Consider the following 15,475-nt stretch of genomic DNA (forward strand, 5'->3'; position numbering starts at 1 on the left):
TCTCTGTTGTATCTTGAATTTAACTGCATTACATCCCACCAAGTGAGTAGATAGGTATATGGAGCAGAGGTCCATCAGTGGCTATTAGCCACAAGGTATAGATAGGGGCTCTGGGGCAAGTGATGCTCTGTCTTCTTGGTGCTAGGGGGGGTCAACAGTGGGAGGGCTTCTAATGTCCTGGCCCCACTGGTGGACCTCCTGATGGCACCTGGTATTTTTGGCCACTGTGTGACAGAGTGTTGGACTAGATGGGCCTTTGGCCTGATCCAACATTGGCGTCTCTTATGTTCTTATGTTCTACAGAGCTTTTTCATAGGTGGCATGAGGAAAAGTGTCACTTAAAAAACCAGCACTCAGCAATCATGGATATTCCCCATTGGCGTGAAAGGCACAGATAAACCCCAAACACCCACAGATCCTCCCCCTGAACAGGTAGAAACCAGAAGCTTCCCCCCTCCCCACAGATCTAGGAACAGGAAGAAGGGACGTAGGTCCTTCTCAAAGGCTGCACAGACAGAACACAGAAAGAACTGGGCTACTTTGTTGTGAGCAATAAAACAGCACCCTTGCACATTTTATTCCACATTCAAGGTTCTAGCAAATACACAAATACACAGTTGCAGAATTCGTCTCTTGACAGATGGGAAGAAGATAAAGCCACAATTTGTTTTTACATCTCAAGCGCTGGTCTAGGAAAGCTTCTATTGGAAGAAAATTGTGGTTCAGCTGGGATTTGGTGGCACCTTAAAGACTATGAGAGGAATATCGAGATGGGCTTCCATGTTACCCGCCAGCAGGCAAAACTTCAGACTCTGTCTTCTCATCTCTGCCAGATGAATTCTGGAGACTGTAAAGGAGGGCAGGCAGCTTGGCCTAATTAGCGAGAATTAGCCTCAATTCACGGCAAAGGCCCTTCTTGCTAGCAGACAGGCGTGCAAATTCGAAATGAGCCTATTCACAGCTCATGTGCGTCAAGCGGATGTCATTTAGCCAAGAACGAGTCCAGACCTGAAACGTGCAGATTTCTTTCTGGAAATAGGAGAAAGAGGAATGATCCACACTGTTAGAGAAAAGAACTGCATCATGATTATAACAGCTGGAGAAACCGGCATATAAGCTACCCATTTCTATAAAATCTCAAACAAATTCGGTGAAGTCGTATGCAATTATAATAAGTGGTTATTTCAAATCCAAATGTGGTATTTGACCTACATCCCTTTTCTTTGCCCCTATTGACCTCACCCCACCCTTGATTTCAAGAATTCATATGCCTATTCCAGTGGTGGCGAACCTATGGCACAGGTGCCAGAGGTGGCACTCAGAGCCCTCTCTGTGGGCACGCGTGCCATCGCCCCAGCCAGGCCCAGACCATCATTAAAGTGACAAATTCTCTGCCAAATAATTTTAAGTAAATGAAAGCATTTGGGATTGCTTTCCTTACTTTGTTTGGATCATCTTAAGTTAATGGATGAGTTGTTTTTTCTAAAGTAAAACCTCAGTAATCAGGTTAAATTGCAATATTGGCACTTTGCGATAAATAAGTGGGTTTTGGGTCGCAGTTTGGGCACTCGGTCTCTAAAAGGTTCGCCATCACTGACCTATTCAAAGCTCAAACCCAGCTGCACTATCTTCTTGGCTTGGCAGTTCCTCACCTTCATCTTCTTATGGCCCCACCCCCATATCACTGCTTCCCAGTCTAGTATGACACACACCATCCAGGCTCTGGGCCTAATTTATGGCTGCCGGGCTCAAGGTGAGGTAGGGTTGCCAGGTCTGGGGTGGAAAATACCTGTACACATCAAAGGGATAGCGTCAGAGTAGCAGAAAGGAAGGAGGAACATGGTCCTGACCCCTCTCTCTCTTTCTCTGAAGTCCCCCTTTGAAACCTGAGGCTAAGAGACACTGCAAAGTCCCTCACTTCCCACAATCTGGTTGCTATTATCCACACTATAGCCACCTTTGGGTTAGAGTACTACAACAGGTTCTATGTGGGACTGCTTTTGAAGACTATTTGGAAACCTCAAGTTGTTCAAAAGGCTAAAAGCTAGGCTGCCAGCTGGTATGGATTACAGACAACATATCACATGACTTCTTAAAAGGCTGCAATGGATCCTTTCCCCCCAATCCCAATTTAAGGTGCTGGTTCTTATCTATAAAGATCTTAATGGTTTGGGTCCTATTGGAGCATCTGAAGGGCCACTTCAGCCCATATGAACCTGCCACCAGGTTATACCACCAGCTCTTTGGACACGGGTGGCTGTGAAAGGGCCTTATCTGCTGGAGTGGCCCTTTTATGAAACCCCATCTGGGCCTAATATATTGGTCCTTAGGCACCAGACCACATCCTTTACATTAACCCAGGTATCTGGAAGCTAATTCTTTTGGGTGACCTCCTAGGGTTCTTATGCTGATTTAGTGGCCAATGGGTTCATGATACAGGGGTTTTATTGTCATGACTTTTTATGCTGTACGTTGTTAATTTTCATTTTAGTTTTGTAGCTTTCTGTAATTTTTTTACGATCATAAACCACTTTGGACAGATTTTGTTTTTCTGGAACCAAGAATTAGGTCGCCTTTATCATTAGCACTACAAACTTCTGGAAATGACAACAGGGGGTAGCCAATTCAAGCTTTCTACACAGGTAGGATAAACTTCGCTAGTTCCAACCTATAAAAACCTCCTGTTCACATTCAATGAAGGGAAGGGCTATCTTCCATTTAGCAACAGGTCTCTTGAAAATTCCGTGGCTGTACCAACCCTCATTGAATGATTATCTGGGCTCATTCACATACATTTAAGCTATTACTAGATGCCTTGGGCCACCTAGAGGAGATGCTGGGGACTGAAATTTGCAATTTCTGTATGCAGTCTGTCCTCTACCATGAAAGCCACCCAGAAAGCCTGCCTTAACTGGGCTTTTCAGAGCTTAGCAACTAAGCAGGGTTGGTGATGGTTAGTACTCCGTGGGAGACCACCAAGGAAGACAGGGGTTGCTATGCAGAGGAAAGCAATGGCAAACCACCTCTGCTCCTGTCTTGCCTGGATTGGGGTCACTACGCGTTGGCTGCAATTCAAGGGCACATTTTCCTTTTTTTTCTTCTTTAGTCTGAAAACTCTTAAAGGCATTTTAAGCTGTTCAGTGATCTATGTTTTTATGCTTCCAGCTAGGCTTTTAATGCCAGTTTTATGTTTCATTTTCAATGCTAGTTTTATGTTTTAGATTGTAAACTGCCTCCGGCATAAAAAGGCATGGCCATCCTCTACATAAGTAAGAGCTCATTGTTTTCAGAAATGCTGACTGTCAGCAAAGGAATTGCTGAATAGCCCATTTTAGAAAGCAAGTCTGGTGAAACAGGAATGGACTCTTTTCTTAAAACACAAGCCCACGGTCAGGACCTCATCATGCTCAGCAGGATCTATAAACTTTACTGATGTGCCATTAAGTACAGAGTGGGCCATCTAGAGCACATGCAGATTTTATTACAGTAAACACAGGTGCCCTGACCTGGGTGGCCCAGACTAGCCTGATACTGTCAGATCTTGGAAGCTAAGCAGGGTTACCATAATTCATAGGGATACCATAAGTCAGAAAGTGACTTGATGGCCCTTCTCTCTCTCTCTCTCTCTCTTTCTCACACACACGCTTAATGGCCCTTCTCTCTCTCTCCCCCTCTCTCTCCCCCCCCCCCCCACAGGGGGGGGGGGCTGGCCCTGGTTTGTACTTGGATGGGAGACCACTAAGGGAAGTCCAGGGTTGCTACGCAGAGGCAGGCAATGGCAGACCAGCTCTGTTCATTTCTTGCCTTCAAAACCCTATGGGGGTTGCCATAAGTTGACTGTGACTTGATGGCGCTCCACCAAACAAAGCTGGTTTCCAAAGTCCACTTGGGACGCAGTTCCGACTCTCACAGCCTGCCTAAGACCCTGCAAGTCCACTCGCCTCCTGTCAACCAAATGCATTCGCAATTTAAATTCTCAGGTGTGTGCAATGCTCCCCCTAAGCTGTGGAGTCTTGTGAGCAAAAATTCTACTATTTTGTGAGCTACTGGTATTAATGTTGTGAGCGAGCGATTTGGCTACTGCATAACTTAGTTTGCTCTGGAGCCATCCTTCTTGAGCTAAGACAAAAATGTGTGAGCCGGAGGCTAAAAAACTGTGAGCTCGCTCACACTAACTCAGCTTAGAGGGAAGACTGGATGTCTGTTGGCCCAATTCTGATTGGAACTCAGCATGAAGAGTGGTGGCTGAAGCGTTCCTCCCTGTGCCATTTTCGAAACTTGAAACAGGCCTGGGGAACTGCTACTTGCCCCGTGGTACCACGCAAATATTCCCAACAGGGTAAAATATTGGCTCCAAGAGCCCATTTCAAGTTAGGAAAATTATGCAAGAACTTCAGCCCCTTCTCACAGAGTGCCAAAGCCTGGATTTAAACCAGACCTGTAGATGCCTGGGAATTAAGTTCTGAGCACAGAATTTTCACAGCACGTCTGGTCGGCAGGACCGAGACACATACAGGGAATGTGAGGACTTGGTAGTGTATACAGTTCTGTCCTCCTGGAACAATTCCTGAGGAAAATCTGAGCTCAGCATCACCCAGTTTCTCGCTCAAAGTCAATGTGTAAGCAGGCTTTTCAAACAGGTTGCTGCCACTGAACACTAACTTTAGGGAGTCTTGCACTGTTGGTGGAGATAAAATATATGCACGTACAACATTTAGGGAACCAAACCAAATACAGGCCATGGGGGGGAGGCCATGTTTCGAGATCTCAGGATGGTAGCCTAAACCACTGGATGACTACTCATAAAGACATGCCCACCCTGAAAATGTGAGCTAAGCACCAAGGCACCTTCAGAACCGGAGGGGCTAAGGATTTCTAACAAAGAACTTCCAGCAACTGCAGAAAGTGACAAATGTACCAGGGTATTTTCTATGAAGGAAAAAGCGGGCAGGGGAGCCACTGTAGTAAAAGAGCTTTCCAGATGGGAGAAAGATCTGATCATCACTAAACAGACTCAGGCCCCTGAATAAGAACAGTTCCCATCCAACTGCTGCCTTCTCATCTCACCTCCTGCTCTGCCTTCGGGGGCAGTGGGCATCGCTCCAGGTCTGCTGGCGTCAATCGTGCCCTCTCATTCTTTTCACATTTTGTGTTCACCAGCTCAATCGTTAGATAATACAAACTGCCTGCGACAATCTGGGAAGATAAATTATTTCTCATTAGACTTTCATAAGAACATAAGAGAAGTCAATGTTGGATCAGGCCAATGGCCCATCTAGTCCAACACTCTGTCACACAGTGGGCAAAAATACCAGGTGCCATCAGGAGGTCCAGAACTCCAGAAGCCCTCCCACTGTTCCCCCCCCAAAGCACCAAGAATACAGAGCATCACCTGCCCCAGCCTGTGAGTTCCATCTATACTTTGTGGCTAATAGCCACTGATGGACCTCTGCTCCATATGCTTATCTAATTCCCTCTTGAAGCCGTCCATGCTTGTAGCCGCCATCACCTCCTGGGGCAGTGAATTCCATGTGTTAATCACTCTTTGGGAGAAGTATTTTTCCTTTTATCTGTTCCTTTTAACTGTTCTAACCCGACTGATCAGCAATTTCATTGATTGCCCACGAGTTCTTGTATTGTAAGAAAGGAAGAAAAGTACTTCTTTCTCAATCTGCTTTATCCCATGCATAATCTTATAAACCTCGATCATGTCACCCCTCAGCCATTGTTTCTTCAAGCTAAAGAGCCCCAAGCGTTTTAACCCTTCTTCATAGGGAAAGTGTTCCAACCCTTTCAACATTCTAGTTGCCCTTTTCTGCACTTTTCCCAATTTTATAATATCGTTTTTGAGGTGCGGTGTCAAGAACTGTACACAGCACTCCAAATGAAGTTGCACCATTGATTTATACAGGGGCATTATGATACTGGCTGATTTGTTATCAATTCCATTTCTAATAAGGCCCAGCATAGTGTTGGTCTTTTTTATTACAGTTGCACACTGTCTAAACATTTTCATTGAGTTATCTACTACAACTCCAAATCTCTCTCTTAGTCAGTCTCTGCCAGTTCGGACCCCATCGATGTGTATTTATATTTAGGATTTTTGGCTCCAATGTGCATCACTTTGCACTTGGCCACATTGAACCCCATTTGCCATGTTGACGCCCACTCGCCCATCCTTGACAGATCTCATTGGAGTGCCTCACAATCCTCCCTGGTTCTCACCACCCTGAACAACTTTGTGTAATCTGCAAATTTAGCCACTTCACTGCTTACTCCCAACTCCAAATCATTAATAAACAAGTTAAAAAGCATTGGACTGAGTACTGATCCCTGTGGTACCCCACTGCTTACCACCCTCCACTGAGAAAATTGCCCATTTATACTCACTCTCTGTTTCCTATTAATTAGCCAGTTTTTGATCCACAAGAGGACTTGTCCTTTTATCCCGTGACTATTGAGTCAGGTAAACAACATCTACTGGGTCCTCCTTGTCCACATATTTGTTTCACCTATAGTATCATCACCATACTTGGCATTTTGTAGAGGAACGCAGGTTAAAAAATGCCCAGAACCTTGGCACAAGATCCTTACAAAGGGAAGGGGACAAAGAAGGGCAGTGTAACTTACAAAGATTGCACATTCTCAGGGCACCACAAGGCTGCTTCATAAGTCAGCATGGTGTAGTGGTTAGACTGTAGGACTAGGATCTGGGAGACCCTGGTTTGAATCCCATGGAGACTCGCCACAGGGTTGTTGTGATGAATGATAAAATGAAGGAGAGAAGAATGATGTAAGCGGCTTTGGAAAAGGTAAATAAAGGAAGGAAATAAATAAATACAAATGGGAACCTGCAAGGACTTGCAGGAGGCATCTCATTTCCCCCTCCCCCACTATTTCCCCTTTCCCTTTCCTAGAAGCCCCCATAGACTCTCCCCTTTTCCTGGGTTTTTCTAGGGCTGCCAGATACAGGTTGGGCAATTCCTGGAGAATTGGGGATGAAGCCTTGGGAGAAAAGCGACCTCAGCAGGGTATAATGCCATACAATCTACCCTCCAAAGCAGTTATTTTGTGCAGGAGAACTGATCTCTGTCATCTGGGGACAGGCTTGTAGGTACAGTGGGGCATCTCAGGGCTGGGCCCCCCAACTTACCACCCAGGCCTACTGATTTCCCATCCAAGTCACCAAAGGTTGCTCCCAGGCCAAGTTTCCAACCTCCAGGTGGGACCTGGAGATCTCCTAGAATTACAACTGAACTCTAGACAGAGGGAGCTGTCCCCCTGGAGAAAATGACTGCTTGCTTTGGAGGAAGGAGACTATGGGATAATACCATACAATCTACCCTCCAAAGCAATCATTTTGTGCAGGAGAACTGATCTCTGCCATCTGGGGACAGGCGTGTAGGTACAGTGGGGCATCTCAGGGCTGGGCCCCCCAACTTACCATCCAGGCCTACTGACTTCCCATCCAAGTCACCAAATGTTGCTCCCAGGCCTAGTTTCCAACCTCCAGGTGGGACCTGGAGATCTCCTAGAATTACAACTGAACTCTAGACAGAGGGAGCTGTCCCCCTGGAGAAAATGACTGCTTGCTTTGGAGGAAGGAGACTATGGGATCCAGCTGAGGCCTCTCCTCTCCCCTCCCCAAGCCCTGCCCTCCTCAGACTCCACCACAAAATCCCCAAGAATTTCCCAAACTGGAGCTGGCTACCCTAGCCAGGCCTGGCCCTGATGAGTCTTCCCTCAAAGGTCAAAATAGGCCAGGAAAGGGCCCTGTCCCTTCCCCACCTGCCTTTCCCCTCACATATAAACCTTGCCTGAAATACTGTGGTTGCCTAGCAACAGTGGGGGGATCCATTGATTAAAGCTACAGGTTCTTCTTTTATCATTTTCAGCTTCTTCTTTTTTTAAACCATGGTTGTTGTTGTTTTAAATTTCACATTTCTTGGTAAACTGGGGGCCCTTTTCAGGTTTGTAGAAAGATCTGTCATGCCCAGGGGTCTTGTTGTAGAAAAAGAGCTGCCGGAGCTCATTAGCATAACTCATTAGCATAACTTATTTGCATATGCCACGCCCCCTGACATCACCGGAAGTGACAGAAGGCCACACCCCCTGACATCACCGGAAGTGTTTCAGAAGGCCCGGCTACTTACCCTCCTGCTTCATCCTCATTCCCAAACGGAATGAGGATCGAAGCAGAGGGCGGGGTAAAGAAGGGGGGGGGGGTTCACCACGTGACCGCCCCGCCCCCTAGAGGTTCTCTTCCGGAGCTCCGTACCTGAGAGCTCCCCCCCGACTAGAGCCCTGGTCATGCCCGTTCACAGCATCAGTCACCGGATTTAAGTATCCTAAGATTGTCTGACTTTGCTATAGAATATTATAACTCTGACGTTGTTGGCATTTTTGGTGCTAACTGATAAGGCTGTGAGCCAATGCAATAAAGCTTATGACTGATTGATTGCTACTAGAATATAAGATTCAATTTAATGCTTTGCTGTAGACATTCATAAACCTCTTGTTTCTTATCTATTTCCCCAAGCGGTCTATCCCCAGGCATGTCTTTCTTGCTATAGGATTTCTGTGGAGATGGTAGCTTAGTATTAAGTTAATCACTTCAACAGCCAGAAGGATTTTAACAATGTTTCCCCAGGATGCTTTGAGCTACAGCTACTTTGGTCCTTCAGGGTATGAAGTGTTGGCTAGAGAGCTCTTTTCCTGACAGACACACCATGCCCTCTTAGAGCTTGCAAGTGAGTTCTTACTAAGGAGTGATCTAGCTGGAATGGCTATGACTATACCACAAATTACCCCAATTAAATACTTTTCTAAGTTCATTATTACACCCTATCCAACCGCTCTCTGGGCAAATTTCAGTCTACCCTCCCAATTTCAGTTTATGTTGGCACTTCCTGTTTCTTAATAATTAAGTGCCATCAAGGCACAACTGACTCATGACAACCAGTGTTCCCTCTAAGCTAAGCTAGTGTGAGCTAGCTCACAGTTTTTTAGCCTCCGGCTCACACATTTTTATCTTAGCTCAGGAAGGATGGTTCTAGAGCAAACTAATTTATGCAGTAGCCAAATCGTTTGCTCACAACTTTAATGGCAGTAGCTCTGCTCACAAAGCTGAATTTTTGCTCACAACCACAGCTTAGGGGGAGCATTGATGACAACCCCTCATGGGGGTTTCAAAGCAAGAGCTGAGCAGAGGTGGTTTGCCACTGCGTTCTCCGCATAGCAACCCTGGTCTTCCTTGGGGGTAGTCTCCCAGTTTCTATCTACTCATTTTACCCCACTGTTCCTCCAAGGACTTTAGAGTGGTATAGAAGGCTCTCCCCACCCCACTGTATCCCCACAACATTCTGAGGTACGTGAGGCTGAGACAGAAAGGAGACTAGGCAGAGATCACCCAATGAGCTTCCTGGGAGAACTGGGATTAGGGTTGCCAGCTTTCACACTGGTCCCATTAGCTGTCCCTTTAATATCAGTTTGATCTGCAAACAATTACCAAAGTGATATTCTTTAACTTCATGCGATGAAGAGGAATAGGAAGAAGAGTTGGTTTTTATCTCAGGAATCTCAGAGCATCTTACAATCACCATCCCTTCCTCTCCCCACAACAGACACTCAGTGAGGTAGCTGGGGCTGAAAGAGCTCTAAGAGAACGGTAACTGACCCAAAGTCACCCAGCTGGCTTCATGTGGAGAAGTGGGGAATCAAACCCAGTTCTCCAGATTATTTGTTTGTTTGTTTATTAGATTTTACCCTGTCCTCCTGGCCAGGCTGGCTCAGGGTGGCTAGATTAGAGTCCACAGCTCTCTTAACCACTACACCACACTTGTTTTCAGAGGGCTTCAGTGGCCCATTTCCACTCATTTAAATGTCCATTAAAGGGACCTTGGATTTGAACTCAAGTCTCCCAGCTCCTACCCAATTCACTGTCCACTATATCACTCTTCTTCAATGCCTTTCAAGGCCTTGGACTGTTCCGTCTGCAGGACTGCCTCTCCAGCTATACCCCGTCATGACAACTTCGCTCATCGAAACAGGGCCTTCTGCAACGGCCACCCCGAATATGGGCACAGTCAACAACTGCCCGTAGACTTGCATTCCATCCCTATGGAATGGCCGGCCTGAGGAGGTCAGGAAGGCTCCCACATTTTTGGCTATGTAAAACAGAGCAGTTTGTGAGGTCTTCTTTATAAAGAAAATAAGGCTGCATTATAACACAACGATTCAGGAAGGCGTTTCAGTACAGGGAACAGGAGTGAGGGCGATAGTACTAATACGCATTCTCTGTTGCTGTACATTTCTGTCTTGCTCTCACTGCATTATACTTCTACTTACAGAATACCCTTTCTTGCATTGTTTAACATGCCACGTTTGATCCTTGTGCCATGTTTTCAGATTTCTGCAATCCTAGCCCTATTACCTTGTTTATTAGATGTCTCCTCATCAACTCTCTTTTAGCCTATGACCCCCCCCCTTTCAGGTCCCAGTTCCCCCAAACTGGTCTTGAACCCATTTCCTTGGGACAGCCAACTCAATTGCTGCCTCTGCCCCAATGTTTCAAGCGTTGAGCTTGAATCTTCCAGAAAGCTCAAGCTGGAATAGATGTGGCTAGTCTTTCAGTTGCCATTATACTCCTGTTTTATTTCGCCCGAATCTTGCCTCAGCCACCAGCATACTCTGCAGTCAGGAGGAAGCCACTATCTGTGCCAGGAGTCCCCAGGGTGGTGCCCACAAAGTGTTTTTAGAAAGGCCCATGTCAGGCCCCTGCCCAGCAGGGTTTCTGATTGGCTCTGCGGATTAAAATACATTATTTCTGTGGGAGTTGCCACCACAGTGCTGGTTTTATTCTCTCCCACCTGTCTTTCCCATTGTATGCTTTCAATTATCCCTCTTCTCCCCTGCACTTGGGTTTTCTCTCTGTGTGTGGCTCTGTCTCCTGCAGTAGCCATTTTGCAATTACACCCCACCCACACACACACACCCTGTGTGAGAATTCCAAAGGTGCCCACACGCTCAAGAAGGTTGGGGACTCCAATCTACCCAGACAGCAATACTTGCAAGGATGACAGCATAAGGCTAAAACCTTGGAAGATTCAGAGGTGCTTATTGAACAATGAAGCTTACCCTAAGGCATAAATGCCTTGTCTTGCTGGGAGGGGAAAGGTGGATGCCACTTCGAAAGAATTGTGAAACCTGTCTGAGACATAGTAAACTCTCCAATTAAATGTCTTCAGCCCTCCCCAGAATTGCAGTTTGGATTTTGGCACACCATCCCTGCCAGGCTCTGCTGCTCCCTAGACAGCCAAGTTCCCCCATCTCAGGCCTCCAAGATCCCCCCCTCCCCAAAAAATCTTTACCCTCCAATTTCTTCCCACCCAGTGCTTTGTGTGTGGCACAGGCACTGTCCTCGCATTTATTTTTGTGCAGTACCAAAATGTAACCTTGGATTACACTGGAGATGACCAGCGTGTCCCCAAGCATGTGCAGAGTGCATTTCCTTTCCCTTTGAGAAGCCTTCCACCCACCATGAATCCCTGGGAAAGCCTCCCTCCAGCACAGTTGTTTTGACAGATACAAAGTGCTCTAGCAGCTGCTTCCCTAGAAATTAAGCGCTGCTTCATTCTTTCCCAGAGCAGCAGGGCATTTGGGTGGAGGGATGCTCTGACACGACAGAATGACTGGGAAGGGGATGTTCGGAAGCAAGTGAGAGCCTGAAAACAAATTTCAAGAGAGGCCCTGGAGGGAGGCTCCCCCGAGGCCCTTTTCAAATCCCCCCCCCCCACTCCGCATTCCACCGCGGCTCTACCTGGTGAGACGCCAGCAGGACCCGCAGCGCCCGGCTGTAAACGGAGTTGGTGCTGGCCTTGTTGTAAGCCTCCACGGCGAAGGCGGCCGCCACCTGCACATCTGGATCGGAGACGGGAACCCGCACCACCCCTCCGGGCGAGCCTCTCGGCTGGGCCGTCAGCAGCGGCAGCAGCATCAGGAGCAGCCCGAGGGCAAGGATGCGCGCCCCGCGCACAGGTGGGCACCGCGACGACGCCGCCATGGCCGAGTCAGGGGAGGGCCAGGACACGCCCACAGGACGGCACGACTTGGGCAAGGGGGGACGGGGGAGACTCAGGCCCCGGATGGCTTTGTGCGCTAGACTGCCTGCAAAACAGTGAAATGTGGTGATAATTGTCGCTAATGCACAGTTGCTTATCGAATCTATCCTATCAGCTATAAATAATGATTGACTCCTGCTGATTTGTATCATTATTTTTGAGCATTGCAACAGCCCTTTATGGTAGGCCGGTAACAGCTGTCTGTATTGGCCAGGCGGGTGTTGCGGTTGCCAACCTCCAGGGGGCACCTGGAGATCCCCTCCTGTTACAGTTGATCTCCAGACGACCAAGATCACTTCCCTTGGAGAAAATTGCTGCTTTGGAGGGTAGACTCTATGGCATTGCACTAGGGTTGCCAACCTCCAGGTGGGGCCTGGAGATCTGCCAGAATGACAGCTGATCTCCAGACAACAGAGATCAGTCTCCATGGAGAAAATGGGTGCTTTAGAGGGTGCTATTATATGGCATTATATGGGTGCTATGGGATTATATCCTGTGGAGGTCCCTCCCCTCCCCAAATTCCGCCCTCACCAGGTTCCACCCCCAAATCTCCAGGTATTCCCAACCCAGAGTTGGCAACCCTTGTGGTGGCGGTGGAAAGGGTTAAGTTGCAGCTGCCTTATGGTGACCCCGGGGAGTTTTCAAGGCAAGAGACATTTAGAGGTGGTTTGCCATTGCCTGCTTCTGCGTCTCCCATCCAAATACTGACTTGGGCTTATCCTGCTTAGCTTCCGAGATCGAACTAGCCTAGGCTGTCAGGTCAGGGACCCCTTGTAAGATGCAGGGTTTTCCCCCCCTTTGGTCTTTGCAACCGCTAGCTAATACTTTAAGACTTTTGTTTCCTGAAGTATGCTGGGTTTTTACTTTATTGCTGTTGTCATTGTGGCTTTTTATATTTGTATACATTTTTAAAACTTTTTTTGTGTGCAGCCTGACCGTTTCAAATAGAATCTGACTCTATCTTCCAAAAACGTGTTAGCCAACATTAACATTTTAGTTGAACGACCATCATTAGCCGGAGAACTAGCAACAGTGGGCGGCTCTCTTCCCTGCTCCTGGCAGATAGAATTCTTTTCTGACACTTGTCATGAGGGGAAGAACACTCTGACCTCTGCTGTTTGGAATACCATGAGCAGTTCTGGTCACCAGATCTCAAAACGGACATTACAGAGCTAGAAAAGGTACAGAAGAGGGCAACCCAGATGAGGAAAGTCTCAAAAGTCTGGAACTTTTCCATTTAGAAAAGAGACAAATAAGAGGAGACATGATGAGAGGTTTATATAATTATGCATGTGGTAAAGACAGCGGACCGAGAGAAATCTTCTCCCTTTCCCAAAAGGAAATACTTCTTTACACAATAAGCAATTAAAATATATAATTCACTGTCAGGGGATGTAGGGATAGCCACAGGCATAGATGGCTTTAAAAGAAGATTAGACAGATTGAGGAGAGAGGTTTATCAGTGGCTACTACCATATAGTGACTAAAGGGACCCTCCACATCCAGGGGCAGCAAAACTCTGAATACCAGTGCCAGGAAGCAACATCAAGGGAAGCCCTCAACCTCTATGCATTATTGTTGGCCCTCACGATGAATTGTGTGGCCACTGTGTGAGATAAGAGGGTGGACTAGATGGACCATTAGTCTGATCCAGAAGGGCTCTTCTTATGTTCTCTGGCAAAAACCATCAAGAAGAACAGGAGGAGGAGGAGATTGGATTTATACCCCACCCCTCACTTGGAGTCTCAGAGTGGCTTACAAACTCCTTTCCCTTCCCCTCCCCACAACACACACCCTGTGAGGTAGGTGAGACTGAGAGAGCTCGTAGAGAAACTGCTCTTTCAAGAACAGCTCTGACAGAACTATGGCTTGCCCAAGGTCATCCAGCAGCTGCAAGTGGAGGAATCAAACCTGGTTATCCCAGATTAGAGTCCATGCACTTAACCACTACACCAAACTAGCCCCCTCTCTCTCAGGGAGAGAACAGCAGAGCCAGAATAGCTTTGCCCCAGTGATGTTGATATTGTCAGGCTAATATTAATAATGTGTGATACTGTTCAAAAAATAGATCCCTTATTACAGTGAAAAGAAAGTGTGAATACTGTTGTGAAACTGAATAGCCACATTTACCTCCTGTGCCTTTATAATTCCAGATGGGTAGCTGTGTTAGTCTGTAATAGCAAAATAGAACAGGAGCCCAGGGGCACTTTATATCAGAGACTGAAACTTATTCTGCCCTAAGCTTTCGTGACTCAGAGCTGACTTCATCAGATGCACTGGAGTGTACATCCATGAAGCAGATGAATTCAATAGACAGGCTGCAAACAAAAGAAATGCAGTCTGGTGGGGAGAAATGCTACTGAGGTCAGTTTAAAACAAGAGCCTATTGAAAGAGCGATCAGTAGCTGGGAGTGGTCCTAGCTCAATAGGAGTGGACATTTCTCTAAAACTGTCAGACTCCTGTTTTAATGTTCCTCTACGGCATTGCTGATAATAGGCAGACATTCAAAAGGAAATCTTTTGCCAGCTCTGGGTTGGGAAATATCTGGAGATTTTGGGGGTAGACCCCGGAAGGGGCAGGGAAGAGACCTCAGCAGCAGTGTATAATGCCACAGAGTCCACCCTCCAAAGCAGCCATTTGCTCTAGGAGAACTGATCTTGGTCATCTGGAGGTGAATTGTAATAGCAGATCTCCAGGTGGGACTGGGAGGTTGGCAACCATAGCAATGCAATTGGGCAACTGTACCTGTTGAACTTCTGTTTATCAGATGCATGTCTTAGAAGCACAGGAGCTCTGGAAGGAGAGGGGAAAGTAGCAAACCTACACAGGCAATACCACCTGAATAGCTGCAAAGAAAAGCATCTCTCTCTATAATAATTCTGTTTTGGTCATGGACTCTCCTGAACATTCCACACGCTCCCAAATCAGTTGGCTCTCTGATCTGTCACTCAGAAGCTGTCCCTATCCACTGGCTGTGTTGCCTGAGTCTCGCCTCCAATATTCTAAATAGTTTGCAGTTCCTATCCCCCCAATAGCCCCCCAATTGCATACGCAGTCTGATTGGCCTTTGCCTCTAACATTCTAAACAGTTTGCTGTTGCTGTTGGGAGTCACTGAATGCGTCCTGAGGTAAAATACATATCCCAATCTTCCCTTAAATGGTCACTGGAGTTGCCAATCTCCCTGTGGGGCCTGGAGATCTCCCAGAAATCACTGTGTTCCCCAGCCACAGCACAGCATTTCCCCTACAGAAAATTTCCCAGCTATTACAACTGATCTCCAGATGACCAAGATCAGTTCTCCTGGAGACAATGGCTACTTCGGGGAATACACTCTATGGCATTACACCCTGCTGA

The 15,475-nt window shown here is 47.0% G+C and overlaps 1 protein-coding gene across 1 annotated transcript; it reads right to left on the reverse strand.

Moving 5' to 3' along the window:
• Positions 1-635: 635 nt before the first annotated feature.
• On the reverse strand, positions 636-12,062 carry LOC107110102 (cystatin-like). Its single transcript, XM_015410826.1, has 3 exons — positions 11,819-12,062; positions 5,068-5,196; positions 636-1,029 (listed from the first exon to the last, which is right to left on the reverse strand). Exons 1-3 carry the CDS (start codon positions 12,059-12,061, stop codon positions 952-954), a joined length of 450 nt encoding a protein of 149 aa, XP_015266312.1. The 5' UTR covers position 12,062; the 3' UTR covers positions 636-951.
• Positions 12,063-15,475: the final 3,413 nt, after the last annotated feature.

Source organism: Gekko japonicus, unplaced genomic scaffold, assembly GCF_001447785.1.
Source record: "Gekko japonicus isolate JY-2015 unplaced genomic scaffold, Gekko_japonicus_V1.1 scaffold42, whole genome shotgun sequence".
Lineage (NCBI taxonomy): Eukaryota > Metazoa > Chordata > Lepidosauria > Squamata > Gekkonidae > Gekko > Gekko japonicus.

Excerpts from the sequence above, each read along its gene's own strand:
- LOC107110102 (XM_015410826.1), bottom strand. The coding sequence starts at position 12,061 with ATGGCGGCGTCGTCGCGGTGCCCACCTGTGCGCGGGGCGCGCATCCTT. Across the intron at positions 5,197-11,818 it reads TCCTGCTGGCGTCTCACCAG|ATTGTCGCAGGCAGTTTGTA; the intron begins GTAGAGCCGCGG and ends TTATCTTCCCAG. Across the intron at positions 1,030-5,067 it reads CCCCGAAGGCAGAGCAGGAG|AAAGAAATCTGCACGTTTCA; the intron begins GTGAGATGAGAA and ends TCCTATTTCCAG.